Source organism: Giraffa tippelskirchi, chromosome 2 (assembly GCF_054371585.1).
Source record: "Giraffa tippelskirchi isolate mGirTip1 chromosome 2, T2T-mGirTip1v1.2.pri, whole genome shotgun sequence".
Lineage (NCBI taxonomy): Eukaryota > Metazoa > Chordata > Mammalia > Artiodactyla > Giraffidae > Giraffa > Giraffa tippelskirchi.
Genome location: NC_137276.1, coordinates 68,196,729 through 68,208,896, shown reverse-complemented (window position 1 = coordinate 68,208,896; position 12,168 = coordinate 68,196,729). Strand labels below are relative to the sequence as shown.

At 36.7% G+C, this 12,168-nt stretch overlaps 1 protein-coding gene across 31 annotated transcripts in view; it reads right to left on the bottom strand.

The window, feature by feature from the left end:
* Nucleotides 1-4,157: 4,157 nt before the first annotated feature.
* Nucleotides 4,158-12,168, bottom strand: part of HERC4 (HECT and RLD domain containing E3 ubiquitin protein ligase 4) — a 129,599-nt gene continuing 121,588 nt past the window's right edge. For all 31 annotated transcript variants that reach the window (XR_014076486.1, XR_014076487.1, XR_014076492.1 and 28 more), the window contains 3 exons: nt 9,214-9,397; nt 5,538-5,640; nt 4,158-4,823 (listed from right to left, as the gene is read on the bottom strand). Coding sequence is in view for 22 of the 31 variants with exons in the window: in XM_081568923.1 (XP_081425049.1) it covers nt 4,615-4,823; nt 5,538-5,640; nt 9,214-9,397 (496 nt within the window). In the remaining 9 variants the exon portion in view is untranslated. The remainder of the gene's footprint in view (nt 4,824-5,537; nt 5,641-9,213; nt 9,398-12,168) is intronic.

The window sequence follows — 12,168 nt, the reverse complement described above, 5'->3', positions numbered from 1 at the left end:
GGATGTATCATATTCGACAGATACACATTGTTTAATCAGCATCTTCCTCAGTGGCACAAAAGAATGATGTACCTTCACCCACCTGCTAAGCATTATCTGATAAATTTTATTTGAAACAAGTTTTAACTCCTAGACTAAACAAAAGCTCTCTCCACTCCTTAAAAATGAACAGTCACCTTTAGGATGCTAAGAGAAACAGTCTCATGACACTGACACACACACACGCACGCACGCACGCACACACGCACGCACACAGACACCACCCCCCAAAAGCGACTCTCAACTGGGATTAAAAATAACCTGGGGAATTTTGGAAAGTAACCTGTCACCTCTTAGAGATGACATCTAATTGGCCAAAGGTGGCATGTACCTAATAGTAAAAAAAGTAGCCCCAGGTGATTTAAAAGTATAGTAAGAGTTGAGAAGTGAAAGGAACAGCATTTAACCGTCCATTCATTGTGGCTGGCCCAACAGGGAAAGTAAGGTAGACGTACAAAAAACAGACTTAATTCCCAATTTATCCCTAGTACTAATGTGAGATCAGGTAGCTACTGAATTACTGAGAAAGGAGGACAAAACTAACCGAAGGAGTTTGGATGGCCGAAGGACCAGAGGTTGGGGACAGGAAGAGGTTGAGAGCAAGACCATTTTGCCTTTGCTTTCAGAGAACTCACCATATGCAGGGTGAGACTGCCTTATGCATATTACACATCATCAGGAGATCTTGTTCAACTAAACGCAATGACAATCTTATACAATGCAGGCAAAAACATGTTAGAAGTCAATCCCTGTGCAAAGGCTGGGGTTCTCAGTTTTGAAACTACACTGTCATTTTACTTCATGCCAATTTAAAGGCTTGTCTTGGGTATATTGCCTTCTCTGAACAATGTCTATTGGTTAAAATTACTAATGACTTTAAGACATTAAAGACACAATTACTCTTACAAATAAGTCTATGTGGTGTTCAAATGTTTTCAAAGGTTAAGCCAATTCAACAATCATGGTCCTTAAAATTTAGTGAACTCAGTATTTGCTTACTTTCTATCAAGTCAGTAGCTCAGTCGTGTCTGACACTGCGACCTCAAGGACTGCAGCATGCCAGGCTTCCCTGTCCATCACCAACTCCCAGAGCTTACTCAAACTCGTGTCGAGTTGGTGATGGCATCCACCCATCTCATCCTCTGTTGTCCCCTTCTCCCACCTTCAATTCTTCCCACCATCAGGGTCTTTTCAAATAAGTCAGCTCTTCGCATAAGGTGGCCAAAGTATTGGGAGTTTCAGCTTCAGCATCAGTCCTTCCAATGAATATTCAGGACTGATCTCCTTTAGGATGGACTGGTTGGATCTTGCAATCCAAGGGTCTCTCAAGAGTCTTCTCCAACACCACAGTTCAAAAGCATCAATTTTTCAGCACTCAGCCTTCTGTATGGTCCAACTCTCGCATCCATACATGACTACTGGAAAAACCATAGCTTTGACTAGACGGACCTTTGTTGGCAAAGTAATGCCTCTGCTTTTTAATATGCTAAGTTGGTCACAGCTTCTCTTCCAAGGAGCAAGCGTCTTTTAATTTCATGGCTGCCGTTACCATCTGCAATGATTTTGGAGCCTCAAAAACTAAAATCTCTCAGTTTCCATTGTTTCCATGGAAATCTATGTGCCATGAAGTTATGGGACTGGATGCAATGATCTTCATTGTTTGAATGTTGAGTTTTAAACCAGCTTTTTCACTCTCCTTTCACCTTCATCAAGAGGCTCTTTTAGTTCCTCTTCGCTTTCTGCCATAAGGGTGGTGTCATCTGCAAATCCGAGGTTATTGATAATTCTCCCTGAAATCTTGATTCCAACTTGTGCTTCAACCAGCCTGGCATTTCACATGATGGTCCCTGCATATAAATTAAATAAGCAGGGTGACAATATATAGCTTTGACGTACTCCTTTCCTGATTTGGAACCAGTCTGTTGTTCCATGTCTGATTCTGTTGCTTTCTTGACCTGCATACAGATTTCTCAGGAGGCAGGTCAGGTGGTCTGGTATTCCCATCTCTTTCCGAGTTTTCCAGTTTGTTGTGATCCACAGTCAAAGGCTTTGGCATACTCAATAAAGCAGATGTTCTTCTGGAACTCTCGTGCTTTTTCCATGATCCAACGGACGTTAGCAATTTGATCTCTGGTTCCTCTGCCTTTTCTAAATCTAGCTTGAACATCTGGAAGTTCACAGTTCACGTACTGTTGAAGCCTGGCTTGGAGAATTTTGAGCTTTACTTTGCTAGTGTGTGAGATGAGTGCAATTGTGTGGTAGTCTGAGCATTCTTTGGCATTGCCTTTCTTTGGGATTGAAATGAAAACTGACCTTTTCCGGTCCTGTGGCCACTGCTGAGCTTTCAAAATTTGCTGGCATATTGAGTGCAGCACTTTCACAGCATCATCTTTTAGGATTTGAAATAGCTCAACTGGAATTCCATCACCTCCACTAGTTTTGTTTGTAGTGATGCTTCCTAAGGCCCACTTGACTTCGCATTCCAGAATGTGTGGTTCTAGGTGAGTGATCACACCACTGTGGTTATCTGGGTCATGAAGATCTTTTTTATATAGTTCTGTGTATTCTTGCTATGTCTTCTTAGTATCTTCTGCTTCTATTAGGTCCAAACCATTTCTAATCTATAAAGCTTGGTATTTTTGTTACTTTTAAAAAGGAGCAAACAGCAATTTGGAATATCTTCAATGGTATTTTTTCCCATGAATCTCCCTGCTGTTAATTCTACTGTAGGTCTGCAGTAACAGAGAGGAAAAGAATATCAGAGTTACCCAAATTATGCCTTGCACTGTTGTGTTCCCAGATAACAGATCAGGCCTTGTTAAAACACCTGTTCAATGAACTCTACCTGTATGAATCCAAAGTGGCTGCTATTTTACAGATAAGCTTCATAGGAAATAGAGGTTACTAAAAAAACCTGACACACACATCTATGTTTTCAATGTGAATGATCAATAGCCTCAAGGAATGGATGTGCACGGAAACATCCATTGGAAGAATTTTACTGGGAAAAATGTTACTTTAAGGGCAATTTTTAAGGCTTTTATTAAAAGCCTATTAAAAAACACCAGAAGTTTAACTTAAACTAGTGAAAAGTACATGTCCACAATCCCTTTTCCAAAACCCTTGGACTCATTTGCATTTTGGAATTATGAATGTTAAAAGAATTTTTAAAGCACACAAAGTGTAGCACCCCATACAGGTCTGGGCAGCACCTAGATCAAACACAAACACATTAACACTGCCACAGAAAAATATGCAAACAGTCCCATTTAGTCTCATTTAATATCATAAACAGCCTTAACAACTGAGGTCAGGTTTTGCTGCAAAGTGATGTAACTCCCCCGACCCCCCTCCTCCCTGAGTTGTTTTGGATTTTACAATTACAGGTAAGTAGACTTGGGAGCTTCTATAAAACAGATAGATTTGTATGGGAATGGGAACTATGTCCAAAATTTAAGAGACCTTCCTTTAGATATTACTGGTTTTGAAGAATTTTGACTCTTACATGAGAACCAGTGAAAGTTTAAATATTAAGCCAATAAAACCTTTATTATTTAAACAGTTTTCATGGCATTTAAAAAATTAAAAAATAAATATTTGCATTATAGCAGAAAGTCACATGTGTTGCATCACTCACTGTTACAATTTAATGACAGGAGATAACTAAGCATCAGCACCATAAAACTTAAAGATTTGTCTGTTAAGATTTGTCTCTTAAAATTCAAGTAAATGGTTCTGAAGCACTGAAAATTCTCTTTAAATACCAACCTGCAGCATCAATAGTTTTAAAAGCTTTAACCCAATGATTGGCTCTCATAGTAGTCAATGATTGTATTTCCAGCAACTGGACAGAGATCTTCCATTACTAAATATTAAGCTTTCCAACAACTTCCCATTTACAAATTATATCTCAAGACTCAGAAAGAACTATATGTTAATCAGGTAAATCCTATTTGTAATTTAGACTTGCACAAGGACATTATTCTAGCAAAAAAGCAAAGACTGTATTTTCCACCATGCTAATTTTTTGCTTTCATAGATTCTCAGAATAAGATTTAAATGATAATTTTTAACCCTTTAAAGTAATCTCAGTTCAAGTACAACCAGAGAAACTGCACTGGTATCAGAACATAACTATTTTATTACAAAACTTTAACATTATTTACAAAATGAAAAAATAATCGAATGACTATTGCAGGCCAAAGTTAAAGGCTTCTCATCCGTGATTGAAGAAAAATTAAGCAACATTTTCATGCACTCACACACCAGATCATTTGTGAAATATGCAAACTCTTAAAATTTATGTTAGTAAAACCTCAATGTAGTCACAATACTTGTATGTTTATTAGAAGATGGCAAAAAAAAAAAATCCATGGTTCTATACAGTGTTTAATATTAACACAGTTTGTTCATTTCTTTTAATATTTTTTGGCTTTCATGAATACTCACTGCATCGAACATTTTGCAAGTAAGAATTATAATAGTACCTCTATCACCTTGCTGAGTTCATCACCACAAGAAAAACACAATTAGTTTAATGCTTTTGCAGTAAACTGAATAGTTGTAACTCCAAAGTTATATTAAACTGAAGCCTTCATTGTGATCAATAGCTTGAATCAGTTTAGAGCGTAGAGTTTCTTTGTCTGTATATTTTGGAAGATCCAGAAGATTAAAACAGGTATGGGAAACTGGGAGATATTCCTCACCACCTCCTGTTGACTGGATGACTAGTATTAGACTCTTCATACCAAGAATAGGAATGCGATCACTACCTGTCAAAAATACTGCCAAGAAAAGAATCACTGAGTGAACCAACTACTTTTATCAACAATAAAAGTTTTAAATAACAATATGGAGTATCAAGTTACTTAAACAATCACTTATAGCAAAGCTTTACAGTAGCATTTGCTCTAAGGTGGAAGCCTATCCCCAGTCTTTGTGGAAGCACGATTCTGAGATACATCCAAACAGTTTTTTTTCTTTAAAAGTGTAATCTTAACATCAGCACAAAGAAAGGCCTTATACATGTTTGATAAAAACATTTTGGGAGTCCCTCTTTTGAAAAGAGTAACCATTTAGAACTATTTATTTAAAAAATGCAGTTTTGATTATGATTCCTTTCCTATTTGTCTTGTCATCTTTAAACAAATTCATACTTGGAAGCCAAAATTAAAATTGCTTTAAGAATGACCTGTCATCCTATGATATGCAAAACAGATATAGATTAGGCATTAAGTTCAAGAACAGGAAAGTTCTGTTTTCTACACCAACTACCAAAGTTTTCATTCTGGAGCAAAGAAAGAAAATTGAAGACTGAAAACATTTATACTGCAGAGATCTTTTTAAAATCTAAAGAATGTAGATTTAAAAAAATTACTCTGAAAATTAAAAACAGGACCTTGAATAATACAGAAAAACCCACCAAAGTGAATCAATTAGTCTAAGTTCAAAAGTTTAATAATTAAGACTCCATTCTCATTAAACACAGAAATACTTACACAAAAATTGTTTTTTCTTTTCCAATGGTAATTCATGAAATACTTCCCAGAACATTTTTATTGTAGGATGTTCTGCCCAATATTCTCCTTTGTATTCTGTATTCTAAAAACAACATAACCTTCTATTAGTATTAAGGGATATTAGTTTTATCTTGAATCTGACAACTGGCTTCCTTAGCACAGAAAGTTAACACTATCCAAGAGTTTGAAACTCATGTAATGCAGTTAATTATTACTTCCTGGGTATTTTGCAACTTGGAACTATTAGTTCCAGAGGAAAGGGAAGAAAATATGTATGAATCTGCAGAAACGTCTCCTCCGCTGCCAATTCAAAGAACATGATATGACTGTAATATCATTTTCCAAAGTAAATATCTAAAGGGTAAACCAAAATTACTAAAACGCTAATGGAATATTAAAGTTTTTCATGGAATGAATTATCTGTGATAATCATGAAACTTTCTTTCCCTGTATCAATGAACACAAGTCATACTAATTATTTTGTATTATTCCATTTTCTCTTTAAAACATAAATGGTTCTAAGAGCAACACTAACAATTTTCTGTGGTAGTTTCGAAGAGGCCCTCCCTCAAAGATCTCTGCCTCCTGCTATTCATGGCCATGTTATGTCCCCTCCTACACTGAATAGGCTTGACCTCATTAGGATAGTGCAGATGTGAGAATACATGACTTCTGAGGCTAGATCATAAAAACTTCTTTGGCTTTAGCTTTTTGATCACTCACTCCCAGGGGGAGCTAGCTGCCGTTTCATGGAGACATTCAAACAACCCTACGGAGAGGTCCTCATGCTGAGATCCTCAGGCCTTTGGTCCACAGCCATGTGAGTGATCCATCTTGGAAGGGGAATACTATCCTTAAGTCTTCAGACTACTAAAAGCACCAGATGGTTTTCGACTGCAACCTCATGAAAGATCTCCCGAGTTTGAAATCACTGGACTAAACCACTTCTGAATTCCTGACCCACAGAAACTGTGTGAGACAACAAATGTTCATCTTTAAGCCACTGTGTTTTGGTGTAATTTGCAACAAAACAGCAAATATATTTCCCAAACACTCCTCCTTTCTTTGTTCATCGGATTAAATTCTACTTATCCTTTAGGTTCAGATTAAACGTCACCTAATTCATTCATTGGCTCATTAGACAAATATATAATGCGATTCAGTCAAAGTCTGGAGTCCTGGGGAAACTGCAGTGAACAAAGTTCTTACCTGGTAGAGATTACCACCTAGTGAGAAGCTTTCCCTGTTTGTGTAGGTTTCACCTTATATATCTTTCACTAAACCCTCTTCCTTTATATTCATCACAGTTCAATTATTTAATGTCCAGCCTCCTTACCAGAGGACAAAGACCATGTCTCAAGCTTATTTACTGCTGTCTTCCTAATCTCTTGCATAGTATTAGGCATCTAGTAGAGGCTCAGTAAAGATTTATTTTCAGGTTCTTGAATTTGGAGCTCTATTTGTAGCCATGATTATCTTAATGACTGAACTCAAGAAATCCACAACATATCTGCTATTAATTTACAAACAGATTTGGAGATAATGGCTTGAATTCTAGCAATCAGCTAAAGTATTAACTTTTTTGAATTGAAGACTATGTTAGTGGGGAAATGAAAGGTGGTTGGCTAGTTTTTTTTCTTTTTTCCTTTTTTTTAAACCACAAGATGGTACTGGGGAAATGTGCACAGACCTGACAAAGAACATTTAAAGTCACAAATCATAATTAGTGAAATTATAATGAATCAGATTAGTGGAAGAAACTAAGTATACTAAGTACACTAAAATATACTTTTAAAAAATGTCCTGTCTTACTGAATGAATACTTCTATCAGTTATATCTTCAGACGAGGTTTTAAGTACTTGCTGAATGCCTTTCTAGGCTCTGGGAACACACCAGTGAACAGACAGACAAAAATCCTGACAGCAGTGAACAAAGAGACAAAAATCCTGCCATTATAGTGCTTACATTGAAGGGGGAGTAAGGAGCTGCTGCTGCTGCTGCTGCTAAGTCGCTTCAGTCGTGTCCGACTCTGTGCGACCCCATAGACAGCAGCCCACCAGGCTCCGCCGTCCCTGGGATTCTCCAGGCAAGAACACTGGAGTGGGTCGCTATTTCCTTCTCCAGTGCATGAAAGGGAAAAGTGAAAGTGAAGTCGCTCAGTCGTGTCTGACTCTTAGCGACCCCACGGACTGTAGCCTACCAGGTCCCTCCGTCCATGTGATTTTCCAGGCAAGACTACTGAAGTGGGGTGCCACTGCCTTCTCCAGAGTAAGGAGCAGCAGACAGTAAAGACAATTAAGTGAAATTTTATTTAGTCAAATTTAGAGAAGAAAAAAGAGAAGGAAGACAGGGGGTATGTATGTGTGTGTACATATGCAATTTTTAGTAGGTTATCCAATGAAGATCTCTGAAAAGATATAAAGACATAAAGGAAGTGAGAACAATAAACATTTAAAATTATCAAGGTGAAGAGAATTCTAGGCACAGAAAACAGAAAGGCCACAGGACTAGAGTGTTCCCTGAGGGCTCTGGGCCCAGCAAGGCAGCCAATAAGGCTGAAGCAGAGTGAGAGGAGGAATGAAAGATGAGGCAAGAAGATCAACCGTGTAGGATCAGAAGTGTGACAATTCTCAAAGTCATCTTTCTTCTCTTTAGCGAATTAATTTACCTCCAAAAAGGAATATTCAATCTTCCTGGAGGATTCAAGTCTGGCTACCAGCTTTCTGAGTGCCAGCCTCAGTTCTACATGCTTTCCCAGATTTCTAGAGCCTCTCTCCGGAGTTCTATCTTGCCAGGCAGGAAAGGGAATGTGAGAGGTCTAGTAATTCCTTAAATTAGTTTTGAAGCAATTGTATTGCTTTCAGCCCAACCCTGTACCCCTGGTAACATGACATGCTAATTCCTGTGTCTTTCAGAAATTCTACAATGTGACAGGCTGCCTCTTGACAACCTACTCCTCTGGAGGCTCAGAATTCAATTTTCTTTGTTCTAAGTCATTCATTCACCTATTTTCCATCTTCCAAAACTGTATTTTCTCTTGCTCACTGTATTTTGAGGGAGGGGGTTAGTCCTATGTTTACTGTAATTCTAAAGAGATTTTGGGAGGGAGCAGAGAAAAATGCTTATTCCACTATGCTTAATCAGAAGTCCTATATTTTTTAATTTAAAATTTTTTTCCTTAAATTGTTACACAGTAAAATTGACATTTTTTTTTTAATGTGTGTACAGTTCTATGAGTTTTAAACCACATATACAGATCAACCATCACTACAGTCAGGACACTCAACAATTCTGTCACCCTGAAGAACTCTCTCACGCTGCTCCTCTGCAGTCACACTCCCTCCTCATCCCCAGCCCCTGTCCAGCAGAGTGCTTGGCTTTTCAACAACGTCATATAAATGGAATCCTATGGTATATAATTCTCTGAGACTGACTTATTTCACTCAGCATAAGGACTCAGAGACCTCTCAGGTGTTGAACGTATCAATAGTGCATTCAGTTTTAATGCACAGTAGCATTATTTTCAAAAACTTGTAGTCAAATACACATAACATGAACATGAATACCATCAATACCCGAGATACAACCATCAACAAGTTATGTTTTCCTTTTGCTTTTCCATCTAAACAATATCATAGATTTGTTTTCCCCTACCTTTTCCAATTCCTTCCAATCATAATTTGTGTTTCCAATAACCATTGCTTGTAGTTCATTAGGCTGAAAGAGCTGAAGGACTTTTCCTCCACAGACCTTATGAAAACCCGCATGAAAAGCATCAAACAAGGAAGCCACTGATTTATTGAATATGTAATCCACATAAGCATCAACAAACTCTTGTCTAGAAATGAAAAAGCACACATGCACAAAACATAAAAAAAATTTTTACAGAGAATACATATTACAGTCTTATTAAACCTCTGAGTGTTACTGTACTTTTTGCTATTTATGTACAAAACCGAGACAGTATGAGTAGGATTCAAGGGACAAAATCTTTATGAAGAAGTCTATTATTCTTTCTATACAAAAATCTGGTACGTCTAGGAGGCATGTAGACAACCTCTCATTCACAGCCATTCTTAGCTTACTTCTAAGTGAAAGATGTCCTAATGGGAAGAATGATGATGCAAACGGCTATCAAAAATATTTTTAAATTAGTCACAAACTATTGAGAATTTATATGTATCACTCAAATACATCCCTAAAAAGTATAATCTGTTAAAAAATAACAGGGAATTTTTAAAAAGGAGAGAGAGCTCTTTGGGATTTGGACTGTTTCACAGATTGTACAGTCTGCTTTTCCTTGGGTTTCAAAGGAATCTGATGAAGCAATTTATTTAAAAAATTAAAAACCCAAGAGAGGCATTAGTATTCTTTCAGAATAACCATTAAAGACTACAAGTGAAGTTTCTTTTCAAGTGTATGTGTACATACATATAAATACACATACAGATGAACACTTCTGATGCTTTTCTCCCTGTTATGATACAAAAGGAAACAGTCATGAAAAAAGAAAACCCTTTCCTCAGTAGTTAGAACTACAGTTTTATTCCCATTTGTTCTGCTGGCCACAAACACTTTATGCAGCTATCTGGTTAAACCAATAATCAGAATGGGTGCTAGAGGATTTCAATATTTTACACTCGTTATCCAAATTACAAAGGATGATTCTATAAATGGGAATACTGGTAAATTTCGTCATCTACAGACAACCACTTTAGCAGACCATTATTTTAAACCACTTTAAAATAATTCCAAATTCACTTTACAAAGAGGAAAAAAAAGGTTAAAGGGGGCCATTATAAAATAAAATTGGTGGCCCTAAGGAAAAATCAATAGCATATGCTTATCAGCGTAAGGTTCTTATAAGAAGAAACAGGTAATTTCATAAGGCATAATTTTTATAATTCAACTATTAGAAAGTCAAATTTATACTACTAATAGTTAAGTCTCCTAAGCACAAAAGGCTAAATTGTTTTATGTGCTAACATTTTTGCATTCCACACTCTCATTATGCAACTAGGACTGGTGGTAAAAAGATCAAAATTCTTTAAATTATTTCTAAACTAAATAATCTATGTGAAATAATATTTGTTAGAAACTTAAAGAATTAGTGCAATAGGAACCTGAAAAGCTGAAAAAAAATCTTTCTATATCATAGTCAAAGCTTTTCAAAACCAAGATTTTTTTTAAAAAAGTAGAAAGACCTAAAATTTTTCCACATTATTTTAAAAATAACTTTGTTTTTACCAAAGAAATAACATACATTTTAAAATGTCAAATAGTAATAGTCCTAACAGCCAACATTTACTGAGCACATACACGTGCTAGGTACTATTCTAAGCATTTTTAAATTATCGCCTCATTTAATCCTCAAAATAACCCCATGAAGTAGGTATAATATATCATCTCACCTTACAGAAAAAGAGACTGAGGCATGGAGACACCAACTTATTAACCTAAAGTTACACAGCTTCTAAGTAACAGAATCAGGATTATAATCATCTGGATCAAGTCCGGCAATTTGAAGAAAACTATTCGTTAACTCTGTTTGTCGTTCCTTCTGGTATTTACCTTCAAACTTCAACAATAGAGTTCTGTTATTCCTTGATTTACCTTGATCTACATTTATAAATATTATCTGATGAACTGAATACTGAATATTGGTTCAATATTCATTGTTAACATTTTTATGACTATAAGTACTAAGTTAGGGAGTATTCTACAATTACTTTTCTGAAGAATTTTTGTGTCCCTCAGGTTGCTACCTCATCTCCAACCAACTTCAACAGAAATGTCAATCCCCTTTAGATTCACTCAAATATACTAGGTTGCATTTTTTCCCTGAAGACATTCCTCCTGGAGCCCTCCATCATCCTTATTTAATGCAGATTGATAGTTCTTTCTAAATCTTGTACACACCACTGTTTCTCTTTGCCTCTCATTTTTTTTTTTGACCCCTTTTTCTCATTCTTGGTTCAATTTCTTGTTTTGGTAGGTCATATCCTCCAGTAACTTCTTGAGAAAATTGCATTGGAAGTAAATTTTCTGAGACTCTGCATGTATAAAAATATTTTTACATATACCACATACTTGTATGTATGGATGTGAGAGTTGGACTATAAAGAAAGCTGAGCGCTGAAGAATTGATGCTTTTGAACTGTGGTGTTGGAGAAGACTCTTGAGTCCCTTGGACTGCAAGGAGATCCAACCTGTCCATCCTAAAGGAAATCAGTCCTGGGTGTTCATTGGAAGGACTGATGTTGAAGCTGAAACTCCAACACTTTGGCCACCTGATGCAAAGAACTGACTCATTTGAAAAGACCCTGATGCTGGGAAAGGTTGAAGGCAGGAGGAGAAGGGGACGACAGAGGATGAGATGGCTGGATGGCATCACTGACTGAATGGACATGAGTTTGAGTAAACTCCGCGAGTTGGTGATGGATAGGGAAGCCTGATGTGCTGCGGTTCATGGAGTTGCAAAGAGTCAGAGACGACTGAGCAACTGAACAGAACTGAACCACATACTTGATATTTCAATATAGAACTCTATGTTAAAAATAATTTTCTCCCACAATGTTGATCTCCTAACTTCAGTGTTAATCTTTATAA